This window comes from Palaemon carinicauda, chromosome 32 (assembly GCF_036898095.1).
Source record: "Palaemon carinicauda isolate YSFRI2023 chromosome 32, ASM3689809v2, whole genome shotgun sequence".
NCBI lineage: Eukaryota > Metazoa > Arthropoda > Malacostraca > Decapoda > Palaemonidae > Palaemon > Palaemon carinicauda.
Genome location: NC_090756.1, coordinates 55,376,709 through 55,396,708, shown reverse-complemented (window position 1 = coordinate 55,396,708; position 20,000 = coordinate 55,376,709). Strand labels below are relative to the sequence as shown.

The 20,000-nt window shown below is 38.0% G+C and overlaps 1 protein-coding gene across 1 annotated transcript in view; it reads right to left on the bottom strand.

Annotated features, from left to right (window-relative positions):
- Positions 1–1,229: 1,229 nt before the first annotated feature.
- Positions 1,230–20,000, bottom strand: part of LOC137625617 (uncharacterized) — a 48,607-nt gene continuing 29,836 nt past the window's right edge. Inside the window, exons 2-4 of the mRNA XM_068356527.1 lie at positions 17,985–18,095; positions 2,103–2,333; positions 1,230–1,721 (exon numbers count right to left, since the gene is read on the bottom strand). Coding sequence (XP_068212628.1) covers positions 1,230–1,721; positions 2,103–2,333; positions 17,985–18,095 — 834 coding nt within the window. The remainder of the gene's footprint in view (positions 1,722–2,102; positions 2,334–17,984; positions 18,096–20,000) is intronic.

Sequence of the window (20,000 nt, the reverse complement as noted above, 5' to 3'; positions counted from 1 at the left end):
GCTCCTGGAATTGGATGGTATAAAAGTACCTGGTCACCTTTCTGGAACTCCCTTAACCTGGCTTTCTTGTTCCCCTGTTGCTGCATTACTTGTTGCGAGGAAAGGAGGTTAGAACATACCAAATCATTTATCTGGTGAAACTTACTTCTAAGGTCTTTAATATATTGCAACGTGTTAGTAGTCTCCTCTGGTTTGATGCAAAATATTTTCTTTCACCATACCCAATACAGTTCGTGGTAGACGACCAAACAATGCCTCAAAGGGAGATATCCCTGTGGAATCATGTGGAGTGCATCGAAAAACATACATTAGGAGATCGAGGTCCTCATCCCAATGATTTGCCGTTTCACTGCTGTACTTACGCAAAAGGTTCAAGGTTTGATGGAACCTTTCCAGGGCACCATTTGTCTGTGGATGATATATAGAGGAGTTAACATTATGAATATTCAATGTATGCATAGTTTGTTTGAAGACATGGCTTGTAAAATTAGTTCCCTGGTCACATTGTAACTCATAGGGAAATCCTAAAACAGTGAAAACCTTCCTAAGGTTAAGTAATATAGTCTTTGCATTTATGTTTTTGATTGCAAATGCCAAAGGGTACCTTGAAGTGGGACACATAGCAGTCAGTATGTATTCATTCCCTCTCTTAGTCTTTGGTAAGGGACCAACGCAATCTATGATGAGTTTGTAAAAAGGAGTTTTGGTTACTAGTACGTTCTGGAGTGGTGCTGGCGGGATTCTCTGGTTAGGTTGACCTGTAACCTGAAAATAGTGACATGAAGCAACATAGCTCTTAATATCTTTACCAAGGCCTGGCCAATAATAGTCTTCACTTACTCTTTTGTAGGTCTTGTTGACCCCTAAGTGGGATTCTGCAGAATGAGCGAGGTCTAACAAGGAAAGTCTTAGAGGTTGAGGAATGACTATTTGGTGGCAATCCCTCCAAGTATGGTTAGAATTAATCTGTGGCGACCTGAAATGCCTGCAGAGAATACCTTTATTCACATAAAAATATGGCAATTTTGGATTTTCATCTGGAATTCTCACCCTTTTCCAAAGTTCACTAAGGCTGGGGTCCTCTTTCTGTAGCTCTGTAAACTCTTTCTTACCTACGTTCACCAAGTCTAAGGCCTCCATAGTTCTTCCAGTAGTTTTACTCTCACTTTTCAAGTGTCCTGCCCTGGAAGTATTCCTAGTCACAACATGAGTTATAGCTGGTGGAGATTCTATGGACTTTCTTCTTGGATTACGAAATCAGGATCTGAAATAATAAAATTAGTTTTCACCTGTGACCCTGCTAGATCATTACCCAAGATCAGCTCTACTGGAGAACACGGCAAGGCTTGCTTTAACACAGCTACTTTAGCCTTTCCTGTAAAGTAAGGACTAACAATTTCCACTTCAGCAAGAGGCAGAGTCCTGGAAGAGGTTAAATCTGAAATGGTTACAAACTCCCTAGTGTAAGTTAGATTTTTCGAACCTAAGTCTGCCAATATAGACTGAGAGGAACCAGTCTCTCTGAGGCACTTCAGTGAAGTACCATTTACAGTACCATCAAAAATAAATCCTTCAAACGGCTGCAACCCTTCCATCGGAGTAGTCACATGGCATGTGCTCCTTGACTGGGCATTTTTACCTTTTGCTTTTGAAGTTTTGCACTGGGGAAGTGGACAATTTTCAATAGTGTGGCCCTCTTTCTTGCAGTAAGTACAGGATACCTGGGGAGATTTGGAAAAGGAAGGAGATTATTTGTTAGTTTGACCCTTTTGTGATTTATGGATTAAGTGGTAATCATCGGAGAGACTAGCTGCCTTCTTTATCAGTGTTTCACCTTTAAAATGAATGAAGGTTGAGATATGAGTAGGCACTTTCCTCGAAAATTCTTCTAGAAGAATCAAATTCTTAAATGATTCAAAGTTATCAACACCTGCTCTTTCTAACCACTTATTCAACTGCCTATTTTTGAGACTACAAAATTCTACAAAAGTTTGGTTGAAAGTTTTAACAGAATTTCTAAAATTTTGTCTGTACCCTTCTATGGTAATGGAGTATGCATCCAAGATAGTTTTCTTTAATACTATATAGTCTTTTTCACTTACCAGTTGTGAAGCAACAAATGCAGCTTTACCCTTGACTTTGTTCCTGATGAGCAAGGACCAGAATTCTACAGGCCATTTTAAGGTTTCTGCGATTTGTTCAAAGTTCTGGAAGAAAACCTCGGGATCTCTCTCGTCGAAATCAGGTACAAGCTTACTGGCTTTAAAAGCTTCGAACGTAGCAGGGAGTGGGGCTTCCTTTCTGTTACTTAAAGAAAGCTCCTGGAGTTTTTTCTGGTGTCTTATCTCCGCTTCTCATTCCTTCTTTCTTGCTTCTGCTCTCTTCTCTTCTAGATAGAGCTCCCGTTCGGTCGTTTCCTTCTTTACCTTCTCTAACTGCAATTGAAGCCTTATTTTCTCTACTTCTGTATCTACTGGAACAGGCGGAAGTACTCCTGCTGCAATTCTGAGTGCTTGTACTTCTTCATCATCTGCAATAATATCTTGGTTAATTAAATAACCCAAAATTTTACTCAGTAATCTAGCCTTCACATAAGCAGGATCAACCACAATGTTACATTTTGCTGCTAGGTCACGCAGATCCTGTTTAGTAGCATACCTGAGCGTAGATAATTCCTCTTTGGGGTTTCCCGCAAAGCTCTCTAGATTAAAAGGCATTTTGAACAAGGTTTAATTACTCACTACACAATTATGTAAATACAACAAATCCCACCTACCTAACAATGAATGGCTGACCAAACGCGAACACATTAACTCTGTTAATCATTCTAAACAGTAATCATATTTATAAAATAAAGTTAACAGTAGCCACACGTACATTGCTCCTAACGTAAACAAATGTAACAAGTTATATTTACTACCGAGAACCTATAATGATAAATTTAGGTAACTGCAGCCCAACGCTATTACTGTACTTATAATAGAACGCTAACAGACAGCGAGAGGAGTATTTAAATACGAATAACAACTGCTAGTTACAGAATGGTAATTACCTAAAGATATACGCAGCAACTTGACTAAACCACATGTCTAATCTTGGGGTTGTTAAACTAGCGCAATTCAGTAATTACAGAAAGTCTGGAATCACGGAGTATTCGAGGTACACTAAAAGTGAGAATGAACTAAAACTTCCGCAATGAGAAGACTTTAAAAGGAGTACAGTGGATTTTGCTAATCCGAAAGGTCTGGAGCTAATCAATGATGAGCAAGGTAACGCAAGATTAACGTAACTTATCACTTTTATATGATAGCGAGGGTGACCTTTATTATGGAAAATATTAATGAGGCGGGCATAAGAGGCGATATACACAGAGATCCCTGTCAATTAACACTTGTTATCGACTTATCCTTCAAAAATACTTTACCTTGGATCGAGGAGAGATGAGGTGTATTCTTGCCTGGTAACTACTGTCAAACACAGTTAATGAAGGCGAAGAACAGCGTAGCGTGGCACTAACTGTACAAATCAATGAAGCACAGTATCAGGACATGTTCACCAACAGTTCTTAAAAATTCACCAAAAACATTTCAACAGTTTATAGTCACACAACAGATTTGGAATCCCGGACTGACCCCCAAATTATGACATGCCTAAACTGAATGTCCTCGTATTCAGTGGTAAATACTTTAGCTTGAAGATGGCCTCAGCTAACACTCAGTAGGAAGCAAAATAAAAATAATATTCCACCAAAATAAAATCCCAACTGTGCGAAACCATGGTCGGGTGAACGAAACTCGGCAATCTCTTATTATAATTATTAATTACTAATTATACAAATTAACATTAATTACTTAACACTTATACATGAACGAAATAGTTTCAACAAAACATTTCACTATAATAATTAAACATATGGCAAATAGTTCAATAATTCAACACAATTCAACATATCTAAATAACAAAATACACTTAGTAATAGGAGAAAGAGCCACGAACACTGTCTTCAGAACAGGAAGAATACACCTAACTTAACAAGAAATTTGAAGTACCAAAGTAAACAAAATGAAGAACATAAAGGAGGAATAATGGGAAAAGAGACTTTGCTCTGGACAAGGAAGGATGAAAGTGAAGAAAGCAATCAACAGAGGGCGTGCATAAAGAAAGTAAGAAAATACTAAAAACAGTTTATAATATTCAATATGTACAATAGTGGAGTGAAAACTTGACAATATATATATATATATATATATATATATATATATATATATATATATATATATATATATATATATATAAAGGTACCTCTAGTACAATATGACCTCATATTTTCTCTGGATGTTTTTTGTTATAAAAGGACTAGAAATGACTAATTCCTAGTGATGGCACGTATTACAATCATAAACACAATCTCTAAAATGAAAAGTACTATTTTAAACCACGTCTCTTTGTTAGGATAAATGGCTCGATTCAACTCAGAACCAAAGATTGATCTAGTCGAATCCAATGTCAATTTCCCAGAGAGAGAGAGAGAGAGAGAGAGAGAGAGAGAGAGAGAGAGAGAGAGAGAGAGAGAGAGAGAGAGAGAAAAAAAAAAATCAATTCGAAGGCCGACTCGTTTAAATTGATGGGTAGCCATGAGTGTCATTCTCGTGAGACATCCGAACGTTTGGAGAGATTCCCCTTGATTCACCAGTTAACTTCGTTCTGACACATCCCCCCAAATCTCGCCTTACCCATTTCCTGCTTCCCCCTCCCCCCTCAACTTCCCCTCTCCCAGCCCTTGAGTGTTCTGGTCCCTCGATTTTATTTAGGGAATATGATGCCAGCTAGAGATAGGTTCTTAGTGTGTGTTGTTGGTGGAATATGGCTTGGATGAAAATATTAGGAAAAGCACTAAATATCACTGTTAAATAACAATGGATTCTTATTTTACTTTTTTTTCTTTATTTAATTTTCCCAAATAATAGGAGTTCGAAATATTGCTTTCTTTATGAATCATAAGGCCATTTTCGAAGGACTGAATGAATGATTGATTTGAAGATTTTTGGTGTCCTATCATAGAAGGTCAATGACACCGAGAAAATCTATACATGATTTCCTTCTCCGTTCATTTTTCAAAATTGTTGTAAGGTAAACTTGAGGTAAAATAAAGCGGTCCAATATTCAAAGCAAAGCAGTAAAAAAATGGAATAGATAATTACACACGAAGTCATTAATATGACATGAACAGAAATTATTATTATTATTATTATTATTATTATTATTATTATTATTATTATTATTATTGTTGTTGTTGTTGTTATTATTAATGTTGTTGTTGTTGTTGTTGCTACTAGTTAACCTCTAACCTTAGTTGGAAAAGCAGGTTGCTGTAAGCCCAAGGGCGTAATGAAGGACAAGTAATCTAACAAGGAAGGGAAATAAGGAAATAAATAAACTATATGAAATGTTATTGAACACCTAAAATATCTTGAGAATAATAGCAACACGATTATGAAGAAAAATGATTTTGTCCAGGAGTAAAATAAGAGAAAAAAAAATAGGAAAAGAGTTATTTGCACGTAATATTGTTGAGGGCACCTGGTATAGGAAAATGTTGATTGAATACGTGAAACGGATGAATAATGTCTGGCGGAGATAAGAAATGCCTCATATACAAGACCAGGACTGATTTTATGTGTTATTTTTTTTATGTATTTTTACTTATTACTTTGAATATATATATATTATGATTGTATTTCCTTCTCTCCTTTTCTCATTGGGCTATTTTCCCTGTTTGAGCCCTTTGTCTTGCAGTATTTTTATTTTCCAACTATGTCAGCAACTTCGATAATAATAATAATAATAATAATAATAATAATAATAATAATAATAATAATAATAATAATAATAATAATAATAATAATAATAATGTGATTTATTGATAAGAAGTTACGCTAAACCAAAGTGAACTGTAATAGACGAAAGCAACTAAATAAAAAAAATTTCATCAATTACCTTAGAATTATTTAAAAAGATTACAACTAAAATCTTCACCTGCTTTCAATCCTTGAAATTCCACCAGATTATCTTTTTTTTCCTCCCTTAATTTACGGACACCAAGAAACGTTCAATTTATTTCGTATATATTCTTGAAACAAGAGAGACTTTGAGGGCAAGAACTTAACTTGTATATATTAAAGTGATATGATTTCTGAATAAACTTTAATCTAAAAGTCATAATACTCGTATTATTATTATTATTATTATTATTATTATTATTATTATTATTATTATTATTATTATTATTATTATTATTATTATTATTATTATTATTATTATTAAATTTGCTCATAAGATGATAGGAATACAAATTATATTATCATTACTACCAAGTTACAACCCTATTTGCAAAAGACGAATGCTACCAGCCCAATTGCTCCAAAAGTGAAATGCTACAAGCCCAAGGGCTCCAAAAGTAGAATACTACCAGCCCAAGGGCTCAAAAGTAGAATGCTACAAGCCTAGGAGCTCCAAAATTAGAATGCTACAAGCCCAAGGGCTCCAAAGCAAAATGCTACAAGCCCAAGGGCTCCAAAAGTAGAATGATACTAGCCCACGGGCTCCAAAAAAAGGAAAATTATAGAATAGTGTGTTTGAGCGTACCCTCAAGCAAGAGAATTCTTACGCAAGATGGTAGAAAACCATGGTACATTATTATTATTATTATTATTATTATTATTATTATTATTATTATTATTGCTAGATAAACTACAGCAGTAGCTTGGAAAGCAAGATGCTATAAGCAGATAAAGAATTATCGAAAAAGATAGAATATTATGCCCGAGTGTACCCCCAAGCCAGATATTGCTACCACAAGACCGTGGAAGACCATGTTACAGAGAAGAACGATTTGATTTTGGAATGTTCCTGTGACGGAGCCGAGAGAGGGTTGTGAACTCAAAGGCAGGCTGCAATCAACTGAGTTGTTTATTAAGGAACACTCTCCTTTATATACAAAACCTCAAGGCAACAGGACATAACATGTTCGAGAGACAGACAATATTACAGAGAAAAACCGGAGACATGATCATTCAGGTTCTTTTTAGTGCGAGGGAAGAGGGCAGATACAAACATAATATATACAAAATAATTATGTACAATTGTGTGACACACGGTTGGTACATGGCTCCCCACCTAGAAATGACATACTGTACATGTTAAATAGGGCGCCCTGATCTAGAGAGGCGAACTGTAGGCGGGTAATCTGGCAGAAGATAAGCAGGTTTTAGACGATCAATGGAGACCCAGTCTTCTTTTCCCCTGAATGTTTAGTAGGAATGCTTTCGGACTGCGTCGGATCACAAGGAAAGGGCCCGTGTAAGAGGGCGTTAGTGGTGGCTTGCTAGTGTCGATGCGCAGGAAGACGTGCGTTGCAGAGTGCAAGTCCGTTGGTATGTGATGCTTTGCTGGGGGCTTGTAAGTCTGGCGGCACGGAGTAAATTTTCCCACGACGTGACGCATGCGCTGGAGATCGTCGGAGGAGGTTGTAGAAGGAAAAAATTCGGCAGGGACGACCAACGGGTCGCCATACACCATTTAAGCTGCCGAGACGTCGAGGGCGTCTTTAGGAGTGGTCCTTAGTCCCAGGAGGACCCAGAGAAGCTGAGTAAACCAGTTGCAATCCTTGCAGCGGGACATCAAAGCTGCTTTGAGGGTGCGATGAAAACGTTCAACCATTCCATTGGCAGCGGGGTTGTAGGCCGTTGTCTGATGTAGGGTGATGCCCAGGAGATTCGCTAATGACGTCCACAATTGAGAGGGGAAAGTGGTTCCCCTGTCAGAAGTAGTATGCTCAGGGATACCGAATCTTGAAATCCATCCAGAGAGTAAGGCAGATGTACATGAGGCGGACGTTGCAGTTTCCATGGGAATGGCTTCAGGCCAACGAGTGGAGCGGTCGATGACGGTAAACAGGTAACGATGTCCTTGTGGTGTGGGTAGGGGGCCTACAACGTCGACGTGAATGTGTGCAAAACAACGCTGAGGTTGAGGAAAGGTGCCCACTCCTGAATCCGTGTGTCGATGTACTTTGGAAGTTTGGCAAGAAGTACAGGCGCGGACCCAATCCTTAGCATCCTTAGAAATGCCGAGCCAAATGAACTTTGCCTTCAGCAGCTGTGCAGTAAAACGGCACGAGGGATGTGAAAGGCCGTGAATGATATCAAACACCTGTCGGCACATGGGAGCAGGAATCCAAGGTCGCGGTCTACCAGTACTGACGTCACAGAGGAGGGTGGTGTTTGAGTCTTCGAGGGGAAAGTCTTCCCAACGGAGGGACGTGCAGGATGTCCTACAAGCTGGATACTCTGGATCCTGTCGTTGGGCTTCAGCCAGGGCGTTGTAATCCAATCCCAGTTGAACGGCAGCCAACGTGTTTCTTGACAGGGCATCGGCAACGGGATTCATTTTCCCAGGGACGTATTGGGGGCTGCAATTGTACTCAGCCACGGCGGAGAGATGTCGCCGTTGACGGGCGGACCAGGTGTCAGACTGTCGAGTGAATGAGTGCACCAAAGGCATGTGGTCTGTGCTAATGACGAAGGGAGTACCTTCTAACAAATGGCGAAAGTGACGGACAGCCAAGTGTACCGCTAGCAATTCTCGATCGAAGGTAGAATAACCCGATTCTGCCTTGGACAGATTACTGCTGAAGAAGGCCAATGGGCGGGGCCAACCTTTGACCACCTGCTCGAGTACTGCACCAATAGCGACGTCGCAGGCATCGTTGGAGAGAAGGAGAGGGGTGTGTGGGATAGGAGAAGTGAGAGCTGCAGCAGTTGATAGGGCCTTCTTTGCATTGCAGAAGGCTGCTTCTTGAAGGGGACCCCACTTCAGGTCCTTTGGCTTGCCCTTGAGGGAGGCGTAGAGGGGAGCAAGAGTGGCGGCAATGGCTGGCAGAAAACGGTGATAATAGTTGATCATGCCCAAGAATTCCTGCAGAGCTTTGACGGTCGAGGGCACAGGGAAGTTCTGAACGGCTGCTACCTTCTCAGTGAGGGGATGGACTCCTACAGGAGTGATACGGTGCCCTAAGAACGACACTTCATTGGCGCCAAAGGTACACTTGTCGTACCGGACTACAAGGCCTTTTTGTTGCAGGCGGTCGAGCACGATGCGCAAGTGACGGAGGTGTTCCTCTTTTGAGGAGGAGAACACAAGTATGTCGTCCACATAACATAAACAGAAAGGGAGGTCCCCTAAGATGCCATCCATGAGACGTTGAAACGTTGCCCCAGCATTACGAAGGCCAAAACAGGAGTAATTGAAGGTGTATGTACCAAACGGAGTGGTGATGGCGGTCTTGGGGATGTCTTCTGGGTTCATAGGCACCTGATAATACCCCGTCAGGAGGTCGAGCGTCGAGAAAACCTTTGCTTCGTGCAGGTAGGAGGTCACGTCGGCAATGTTTGGGAGGGGGTAGTGATCCGGTTCTGTTTGCATGTTCAGGCGCCTGTAATCCCCGCACGGACGGAGGGAGCCGTATTTCTTCAGAACGATGTGTAAGGGTGACGACCATGGGCTGGAGGCCTTTTGGCAAAGGCCCATTTCCTCAATTTCGGCGAACGTCTGTTTGGCGGCTGCCAATCGTTCCGGTGCCAGACGTCTGAATTTTGCGAAGACTGGGGGTCCCGTCGTCTTGATATGGTGATAAATACCGTGCTTGGCAGGAACTGTGGGCGTTTGGCGAAGTTCTGGACGGAAAACTTCCGGGTACGACGTGAGGAGGTGGGCGTAGGCATCCGTGGGTGCGCTGATGTGGAGAGCGGGGTTAGAGGGGGCGGGTTGAAGAGGTGTCGACAAGTACGAGTCTGCGTTGACCAATCGTCGGTGGGCGACATCGACCAGAAGGTGGAAATGAGAGAGGAAATCCGCACCGAGGATTGGCATTGTGACGTCAGCAACGAGAAACTTCCAATTGAATTTACCGTTTCCGAACGATAATGTGAGGTTCTCGTAACTGTAGGTGGATATCGCAGATCCGTTGGCAGCTACCAAGCGGACGTCGGCAGATGTAGAAAGACTACGTCGTGCCTTGAAGTGTTTCCTTGGCAAAAGAGAATGACAAGCACCCTTGTCTACCAAAAATCGCACGCCCGTTCCTGCATCCTGTAAAAAGAAAAGATTAGAAACATGGGAGGCCACCGCCACAAGCGATGGCCTACTTACACGTTTTTTGGCCACTGACAATCCTTGGCACATTTCATCGCGGTTGCCCAGACTCTGGAGTAGTAGTAGCAAAACTGCGGCGGATGGGAGGTAGTAAGTGGCTGTAGAAGTCGTTCGTTGGGGCGCGAGCGATTGGTGGGTGGTGGGCGGCTTTGTCGCCGCTTCGGCACGTCACGGGGTAGGCGTGTATGTCCTACGGCATTCATGTCAGCTTCGGTTGACGTTGAATAGGCATCCTCGTCGTCTGGGGTGGAGGCGTTGATGGAGGTCTTGAAGTGGGTGTCCATGAGGGCGTCGGCTTTTGTCATCAAGTCCTTTATGGGTAAACTATCGACATCGGGTATGGCAGCCCGTACAGGTTCAGGTAAACGGCGTATCCAAAGGGCACGGAGTAGGTTCACCTCACGAGGAGAGCCGTCTGCGGCAGGTTGAAGGCGAGCGATACTGGTCATCTCCCTGAGGGCAAGCGAAGCCCTTTGGTACCCCAACGGTTGTTGCGAAAGCTGAAAAAGCTTTGCTATACGGGCGGCTGGCGACGGCGAATACTGATGCAGAAGGTAGGTTTTGAGGGCGTTATACGCTATTGGGGTGTCTCCTTGTTCACAAAGCCTGTCGGATATTTCTGGGAAGGTGTCCTCGGGTATCGCCGCGAGAACATAATCCGCTTTGTTGGTTGAGCGAGTCACGCCTCTGATACGAAACTGGAGTTCTGCGCACTGAAACCAAGCAAATGCCTCTCCGCTGGCAAACGATGAAAGTTTGAATGGAGCGGCTGCAGCACCAACTGCCGTAGAGTCCGTCATAGTACCAACGATGAAGGGGCGAGGGGGTGGGGGTGGAAAGCGGTGGTAGCGACTCGACTTCCGGGGTCACCAATGTGACGGAGCTGAGAGAGGGTTGTGAACTCAAAGGCAGGATACAATCAACTGAGTTGTTTATTAAGGAACACTCTCCTTTATATACAAAACCTCAAGGCAACAGGACATAACATGTTCGAGAGACAGACAATATTACAGAGCAAAACCGGAGATATGATCATTCAGGTTCTTTTTAGTGCGAAGGAAGAGCGCAGATACAAACATAATATATACAAAATAATTATGTACAATTGTGTGACACACGGTTGGTACATTCTTCTCTTAGAAGATATGCTTAACATAGCTAAAGGGTCTTTTCAACCCTTGCCAAATGGAAATTAGCCACTGAAGATTCAGAGTACAGTAGTTATCCATTTGAAATATCCAAAATAACTTAGTCCATTTCTGATCTTATTATCTTTCATATTTATAACTATAATATCTTTCTGCATTAATTATTTTTGGTGGGTCAGGTGTGTGGTTTCAACAGAATTTCCTTTGATGAAGCTCTAAAGCATTTTGTTCAATTTATAAAACATCCTCCTCGTATAATATTCCTTATGATTGAAAATCATCCCTTATATACGAATAAAATCACTCTAACGTTCACTTAAAAACCCTTAAAGCAAGGCAGCAATTTGCAGTCATAAAAAAGTCATTCTCATGAAAGTCAAAGCTAGCAACTATGATTGCCGTCTGGCGAGGCCTAAATTAGTGAGAAAATTTCTTGCATCCCAAGATTAATTTCTGACAAACATGGAAGTTTTTTGACAAATAAATCTTTTTGGAAAACTCCTTAATGTCGTGATGGCGAAGATTCACGAAATGTATGCATGTTGAAAAACTATAATTTTTGGTAGTTGACAAAAAGGATAAAGTAAGTTATTTTTCGATGCTTCCCTTTACTGTATAATCAATGAGGGTACAGTTCCTTTATTTGTATACAAGTGTTTTTTGTATTTTGCACCTCTAAAAAAAAATCTAAGCCAAGTAATATTGCATATCATCAATTCTATTCTCCTAATATTATAGCTATCAGAGGGCACCAGAGGAGTTGGAAGACGCAGGCCTACATGGCTGATGACTATGAAGTTTGAAGTAGGAGATAATGAATGGAGAAATATTGAATTAAAAGCTCTGGAAAGAGACGACTGGCGAAATCTAACCGAGGCCCTTTGTGTCAATAGGCGTATGAGATGATGATGATCATGATGATGATAATTATAATGATGACGATGATAGCTATCACAGTTTTTTGTATACAAGAAAATCGTTGTCTTAGAAAAAGTGAAAATAATCAATGAAAACATTTTCTACTGATCTATAAAGAAAGTATTCACCAAAACACTGCTAGTTTTCTAAATCAAATCTTCTAACTCGAAAAGTAATGGAAATAAAGTAATTATTTTATCAAATAAGAAAAACAGATTCAGATGTGTTACTAATTTTAAGTTAAAAACAGAAAGAGTTCAGCTTGGCGTAAACGAGATGATCTAAGCCACTCAGTTAAAGATATACACTGTATACTGGGGATACTTTAAAGTGGTGAATTGATTTGCATATCGCCATGATCAGCAATGCTCTACTAGTCAGGGCCATTCATACTAAGTTGGTTTGCTATGAGCAATCAGAAGATCTCCCACCATCTCAAATCCACACTGGTCAGCGTGGTGATGAAAACTGGCCAACCAAAATGTAGTAATTGATTTGTGTGAGGCCTTTGTCCTACAGCGTGCTAGAAATGGCTGCATCTATAATTATATATAAAACTTGCATATTCATTTAAATAGTTAAGAAACAACTTCTAAACGATAAAAAAATCTTCTTGAAGTAAACATGGAGTGAAAAAGATAGCTTTATTTGGTTACGCTAAGCGAAAGTGATTGATGCATACAAGACAAGTTTTGGGATCCGAAGCGAAGCACTAATGCCAATATCTGTACAAACATCAGACGAAGAAATAAAGTTCTCTTCGTTCATAGTAATAGTTTATAGTATATATATGAAAGATCGCTTTTAATGTTGTTACTGTTCTTGGAATGTTTAATATCAATTGTTAAATTTTTCTCTAGTAATTTATTTATCTACTTATTTACTTGTTTCCTTTAATCATTGAGCTATTATTTCCCTGTTGGAGCACTTGGGGTTATAACATCTTGCTTTTCTAACTAGGAATACTGCTTCGATAGTATTATTATATTATCTATTCATTATTATAATAAAAAAAAAATAATAATAATAATAATAATAATAATAATAATAATAATAATAATAATAATAATAATAATGATATATTCTATCCATCAGTTGAAATCTGTTTATTTCTTATTTAATTATTTTTGCCAATTCAGCAAAAGGCAGACAATGTGAATTAATGCAAGTGTGCTTATACTCCCCATGTCAAGGCTAAACTAACTTAAGATTTTTTTGTATTTTATAGCTTTTTCTATATTACCTTTACGTTTATGTGTTTGAGAAAATGAAAGCCTGTCACGATATATTCCAGAAAGTGTCGTATATATCAGTGTTTCTCAACCTTTTTCTTGTGGTGGCCCCCTTCAATCCAGTGCAAGTTCTTGTGGCCCCTCCATGCCAACTTTGAGTTCTAATGCACCCCCCCAGCACCCGCCATCCGTCCATCACCTTAATACGCCTAGGGAAGTAGGTCTATTAATGGTTCTAGCTTGAATAGTACCATGTACTCAAAACACTAATTTCAGGTATAAATCAAATAACAATGTTAATTAGAAAAATATTTTATTTGAATACTTATTTATTTACAAAAGGAATACAAAACAAGGAATACATGTAGGTACAATTGGCTTTATCTTGAAAGGTTTCAGTGGGATCCCTGTGACTGATGCAAGGCTGCCAACTTGTCAGTGTTTGGCTTGAAAGCTGTTAGAGCGAGACGTAAATTGCCTCTTTTTTTTCTATGTCAAGGCGAGTTCGTGTCTTTGACAGCAGGCACATCACCCGATTGAAACCAGTCTCAACCAAGTAAGATGTGGGAAAGGCAAGTAAGAGCAACTTCACATCTTTCCAGAGTATTGGGTACTACTTATACATATCTTGATTCATCCACAGCTTCTGGTGTCCTCCATGCTTGAACCTTGCTTGAGCTGTTGTGTTATTCTGAAGTTCAATGAGACATTCTTGTAGGGTGACATCAACTTCAGACACATCAACAATGAAGGGATCCGCAAACCAGTGTGGCACAGTCATTTGCAGTAGGTCAGAGATGTGAGTTTCCATATCATTATGCAACTTCTTCAGATGGTCAACATTCACTGCTAGGTCATCATCAAGCAGTTTGGTGGATATAACTGCTAAGGAAGGAAACTGTGCAAACTCTCGTCTTCCAAGGTTCAATCAGAACAGCTTGAGTTTCCCTTTTAATGCAGTAATTGCCTCCTAGCAGGAAAACAGGGTGGAGTTATTTCCTTGAAGCTCTTTGTTCAGAACATTTAGCTTTTCAAATATGTCTGACAGGTATAAGATGTCACTCTTTGCATCAACAAGTTTCTGTCCAAGTTCTGTCCCACTAAAGAAAGAGATAACACTCCCAAAGTGCAATAAAAAATAGTGCACAGAAAGATCGCCTCTTTCAGCAATTATGCGAAAAGATGACAGCACTTCTTTTAAAATGCGTAAAGCAGTTTCCTTTTCCTTGTAATTTCAGGTTAAGGTTATTTAAATGTGAAATTATTGAATATTTCAAGTGTTTGGAACTAAAACCTGACTTCAGTGTGCAACGCATTTTCAAATTCTTCATTGTTATTTTCACATAATTGCTGAAAGAGGCGATCTTTCTGTGCACTATTTTTTATCAAGTTGATAGCCTTGATAACATGCCCAAGTGCTTCATGCAGACGTACTGCTAGGTTTTTGGCAACCAGGTGCTTCCAGTGAACAACACAGTGCACACAAACGACATTAGAAACAGCTTTTTTTAAGTAAGCACTGAATCCCTGATACCTTCCAATCATAACAGCAGCGCCATCTGTTGCACAAGCCACAATGTTCTTGAGTGTAATGTTATTCCCCTCAAAATAGACCTCAAGTTTTTTGAAGATGGATTCACCTTTAGTGTCATTCGTTAATTTCAATGCGAACAGCATTTCTTGACATATTTCATGAACATCAAGAAACCAGACAAATACCACCAGAAGAGCAAAATTATCAGGTAAAGTTGATTCGTCGAGATGAAGCGAGAATTCATTCACCTGCAGTTTTGAGACTAATTGGCTTTCAACATCAGCTGCCATCTCATCAATGCGGCGTGATACTGAGGAGTTGCTCAGAGGAATAACACTAGTTACCTCTTGTGGACTCTGATTCATGACTGTTGAAAGCACTACAGCCACAGACGGCATGATCAGAGATTCATCGATAGTATGAGGCTTACCTGCTTTTGCAATCAAATTTGATATCTTGTAAGAAGCCAACATCCCTCTATCTACTTTTGCCACTTTTTGGGTAAACATATGATTCACTGTCATCCTTCCTTGGAACTCATCAAGTAATTTTTTGAAGAAATCTAGCGGCTTGTCTTTCTTGTCTTTATGTGTAGTCTCCAGATGCTTTTTCAGTTTGCTGAGACGCATACTTTCATTTGAGAGTGAGGTCATACATAGCAGGCACATATTTCACTGTCTGCAAAAATTACCTGGTACTGTATATTGAATTGAATGATGTTTAAACTAAAGTCAAGCATGATAAACAGAATATTCGAAGCATAATAATGATTTATTTCAAAATATTACACATTAATATATTTTGTGGGTCCTAAATTTTCTGTGCCCCCCCCCCCCCCCCATGGCCCCCCATTTTTCCAATTTTGTCTTGTGGCCCCTGAAAAATTCTCATGGCCCCCAAGGGGGCCATATGGCCCACGTTGAGAAACACTGGTATATATCATAATAATGGTAAATATCATGTTTGTAAAGAAAATGATACCCTAATATGAATTGGCTATATTCTATCCAAGTGGACTTTTATATTTTCCATTTTTCGTAACTTCTTTAAAAATAAAAGGGTAATAGATGTAAGTCAGTCAAGATTAATTCCTTAGAATTAAATGGTTTCTCATAATATTTTGCTGAAAATAATAACAATATGGTATATTTGGTAAATAAACCTTAAATGTAAATAGATAAATATTATTTTAGTGTACAACGACTGATATCATATCTAAGCGAGTCAAGTATTATTATCATTTCTACTATTATTATTACTGGTCAAATTGCAGCCCTAGTTGGGAAAACAGGTTACTTTAACCCCCAGAGCTCAAGAAGGGTATAACGGAAGATTTTGTGTTACATTTATCCATGTTAGATAACATGGGACTATTTTATTATTTCATTATCATTTTTTTTTTTTTTTTTTTTTTGGAGGGGGGCCGGCACGAAAGAGTAATTTTGGAATGGATATGAAAATAACCTGAAGTCATCTTTATTCTTCTGTATGTCTATATGTTTTTCATATCTCACAATTTTTCATCGATACTATCTTGTTTTATAAGCTAACCAATAAAACGGGAACAAAATGTTCAACAAAATTTTTATTGTCAATAAAATGATTAAAACTATTATTAATATGGAAACTATGAAAATTATTATGGTAATTATCAAAATTATTATATTTATTGAAATTATCAAAATTATTATATTTATTGAAATTATCAAAATCATTATTATGATAATTATGGAAAAAATAAAAAAATAACTGTTATAATGGAAATTATTTGAATTATTATTGTCATCAAAATTATTAGAATTATCATTAATGAAATTATAAAAATTATTATTAATGAAATTATTATAATCATTGTTATATTTTTTATCAAAATTATTTTTATTAAAATTAAAATTATTATTATGATAATCATCAAGATTATAGACATTTTTATCATTATTATTGGAATTGTTAGAATTATTATTATTAACATAAGAATTTAAATTATTTTTATTATTATTATTATTATTATTATTATTATTATTATTATTATTATTATTATTATTATTATTATTATTATTATTGTTATTATTATTACTATTATTATTATTATCTTTCTCTCTCTTGCAGCTCATTCTATTATTGAAAGAAAACAGACCAACAAATAAGGTAAACATCGAAGAGGGCCACCCCTAACTAAATGAAAAGTGATTATTTATTTGATAAACATAATTTTTCTCTGTGAAAACGTTGCCTGATTTAATCATTGAAGGAGTTCATCAGTGTATTTTCTTCTCACAATTGAATTTTACATTTCAGAGTTTGAAGGTTGAAAGGTATCTCGTGAATGGCAGGGGTAAGGGACTGCAACATGTGATTAGCATCCAAGGCCCCACTCCACCCAAGCTAGGAACAGGGAGGGCAAGGCATTGGCTACTCTTGACTCATAATAACGTCGATGTTTTCCCTACTCAAGTTGGAGTTTGTTTTTTAATAATGAATATCACTTAGAAACTAGAATCCACTGGAATTCTATTACATTTAGATGCTCTGGAAAGAAGAAAAGAACACACACACACACACACACACATATATATATATATATATATATATATATATATATATATATATATATATATATATATATATATATATATATAAATATATATATATGTTTTTTTTTATTTTTTTCCAGACTTCTGAAAGAGAGGGCCAAGCTCATGGCTATTTCTGTTATTGTTGCTGTAACCATCAATGCCCCATGTTTCCATAAAGGTGACCCATATATGTTTTCGCCAAGAGTTTAAAAGAGTTACGGGATGACTTTCTATCAACAAGTTATTTATATTTCTTTAAATATTTCTTGATTTGTTATAGATTGTGCTAAAAATATGTTCAGAAACATTTAACTTTGTGTTTGTGATTTTCATTTGCATTATGAATAATTAGCATATTACTTACATAAAACACCATGCCATGTCTCTTGATCTTGGGTATTATATCCACAATTTTATGCGTTGTATTTTTTAAATTACCAGGAGTTTCCGCACTTTTTTCAAAGTGCTTCATCAGCTGAAGAATAAAAAAAGTTTTTCAATATTTGAAAGGTAAACTTAAAACAAATTACAAATGGAGGATAAAGGTAATTAAAGTAAAGCGATTGTTGAAGTTAAAACCTTGAATTAAAATGAAGTAGCAATCATCTAACAAGTGAACGGTTTTCATGTTAAAATAGGGGGTCGCCGGGCAACTGGATATTTTGTCGTCTATTGGGGATTCTCTACGATTGTCTTAGTGACGATCTCTTTTCCAATAGATTTATGATAGTATTGTCACAGGATCGTATATAGTAACGATTTTTTTTTTTTTTTAAGCACTTGTGGCAAAGAAGTGTGGGTCTCCATTGATCGTCTGAAACCTGCTTATCTCTTTCCAGATGACCCGCCTACAGTTTGCCTCTCTAGATCAGGGCGCCCTATTTGATATGTACAGTATGTCATTTTTAGGGGGGGGGGGGGCGGCATGTAACAACCGTGTGTCAAACAATAGCACATGGTAACGACATTTCTCTTTTTTGTATATATTATCCATTGTATTTTCGCTCTGATAGCGACCTGAATCAACATGTCAGTTTTTTTTTTTTTTTTACCGTTACTGTCGACAGAACCGATTGTCAGTTGAACATGAAATTGCATGTTATATATTTTCGGCCCTTCTTGCCCGGATTTGATGTATATATAAACTGAGGTTCTGTAATAAAGTTACTCAGTTGCTTTCATCCTGCCTTTCGAGTCACAGCCTCTCTCAGTCCGCCACAGTATCCGGCAACGGTGGCTCTCCGTAGTTGTTGCCATTATGGCTCTGATCAATTTTATCAACTCCATCTTTTAATTAGGAGGACGACATTACTAGTAATGAGATTTTTAGAAATATTTTAAAACATTTAGAGCTGCCAATACCTCTGCCAATCCACTGCTTTCTCGTGTGTAAGCTCAAGGAATTTAAAACAACGATCAGAGCCATTTTTAAATATGAAACCCATATAATTGTGGATTTTAATAGTCAATTAGTATATTGATATTCATTCTCCTGATTCTTATTGCCCAAAAATCTTGACTCATCCCTTCCAGCCTTCTTTGAATCAGATTTAATATTGAAAACTGTATATTATGGAACCTACAACTACAGCTTAGAATTTTTTTTTTCCTAAATCTATAATTTATTTGATATCCTTTATCAATTTTTATTCTGCTCATCAGTAAACAATCACGCTATAATTTCTCCAAAATAATCAACTATCGTCAAATTAAATGACAAAAGGAATTACCACTATAGTAATTATCGAAGATTTTTCTATGTAAAGCTAAATTTCAAAATTTACACAATAACTAAAGCTATTGTTATACATAACAGGCTATTAATGCGTAATTGATCAATAAAATAGCAAATTCTATTCCATCCTAACTTGTTTGAAAAGAGAGTGCATTTAAATGCAATAGTTTATTTCTATTTATTACAGCTGAGTTTAACGACTTACCACTAAATATCCCTTCCAGCAGACAAGACCACAAATTATTATTAGATACATCTTCATTAACTATAAGCGTACAGCGGAACATCTAAAGCAAGTTGAGATATAACTGGGGAATATCAATACGGATAAACAAATGTCATATTTTGTTGAGAAACTCAAGATTTGCTTCACACGAGTGGATATTTTTAAGCATAGAAATATTTCCGCATATTAGTAAACTTGTTTTATCACGAGCCGGGTTTTTCCGTAGGAAAATATTTCCGCTTGTTAGGAGGCGTTTCTTCACACGAAAAGATTTTCGCAGAGCTGCTTCGTAGTTTCTATAAGTCATACACTGGAACCGGGTGAGTTAGCAGAGCAAGCGGCAAATAAATCAGTTCCACTCGGAAATTCATCCGAGTGGGCATCAAGAAAAGGGCCTCATTGATCTTCACTATATTCAA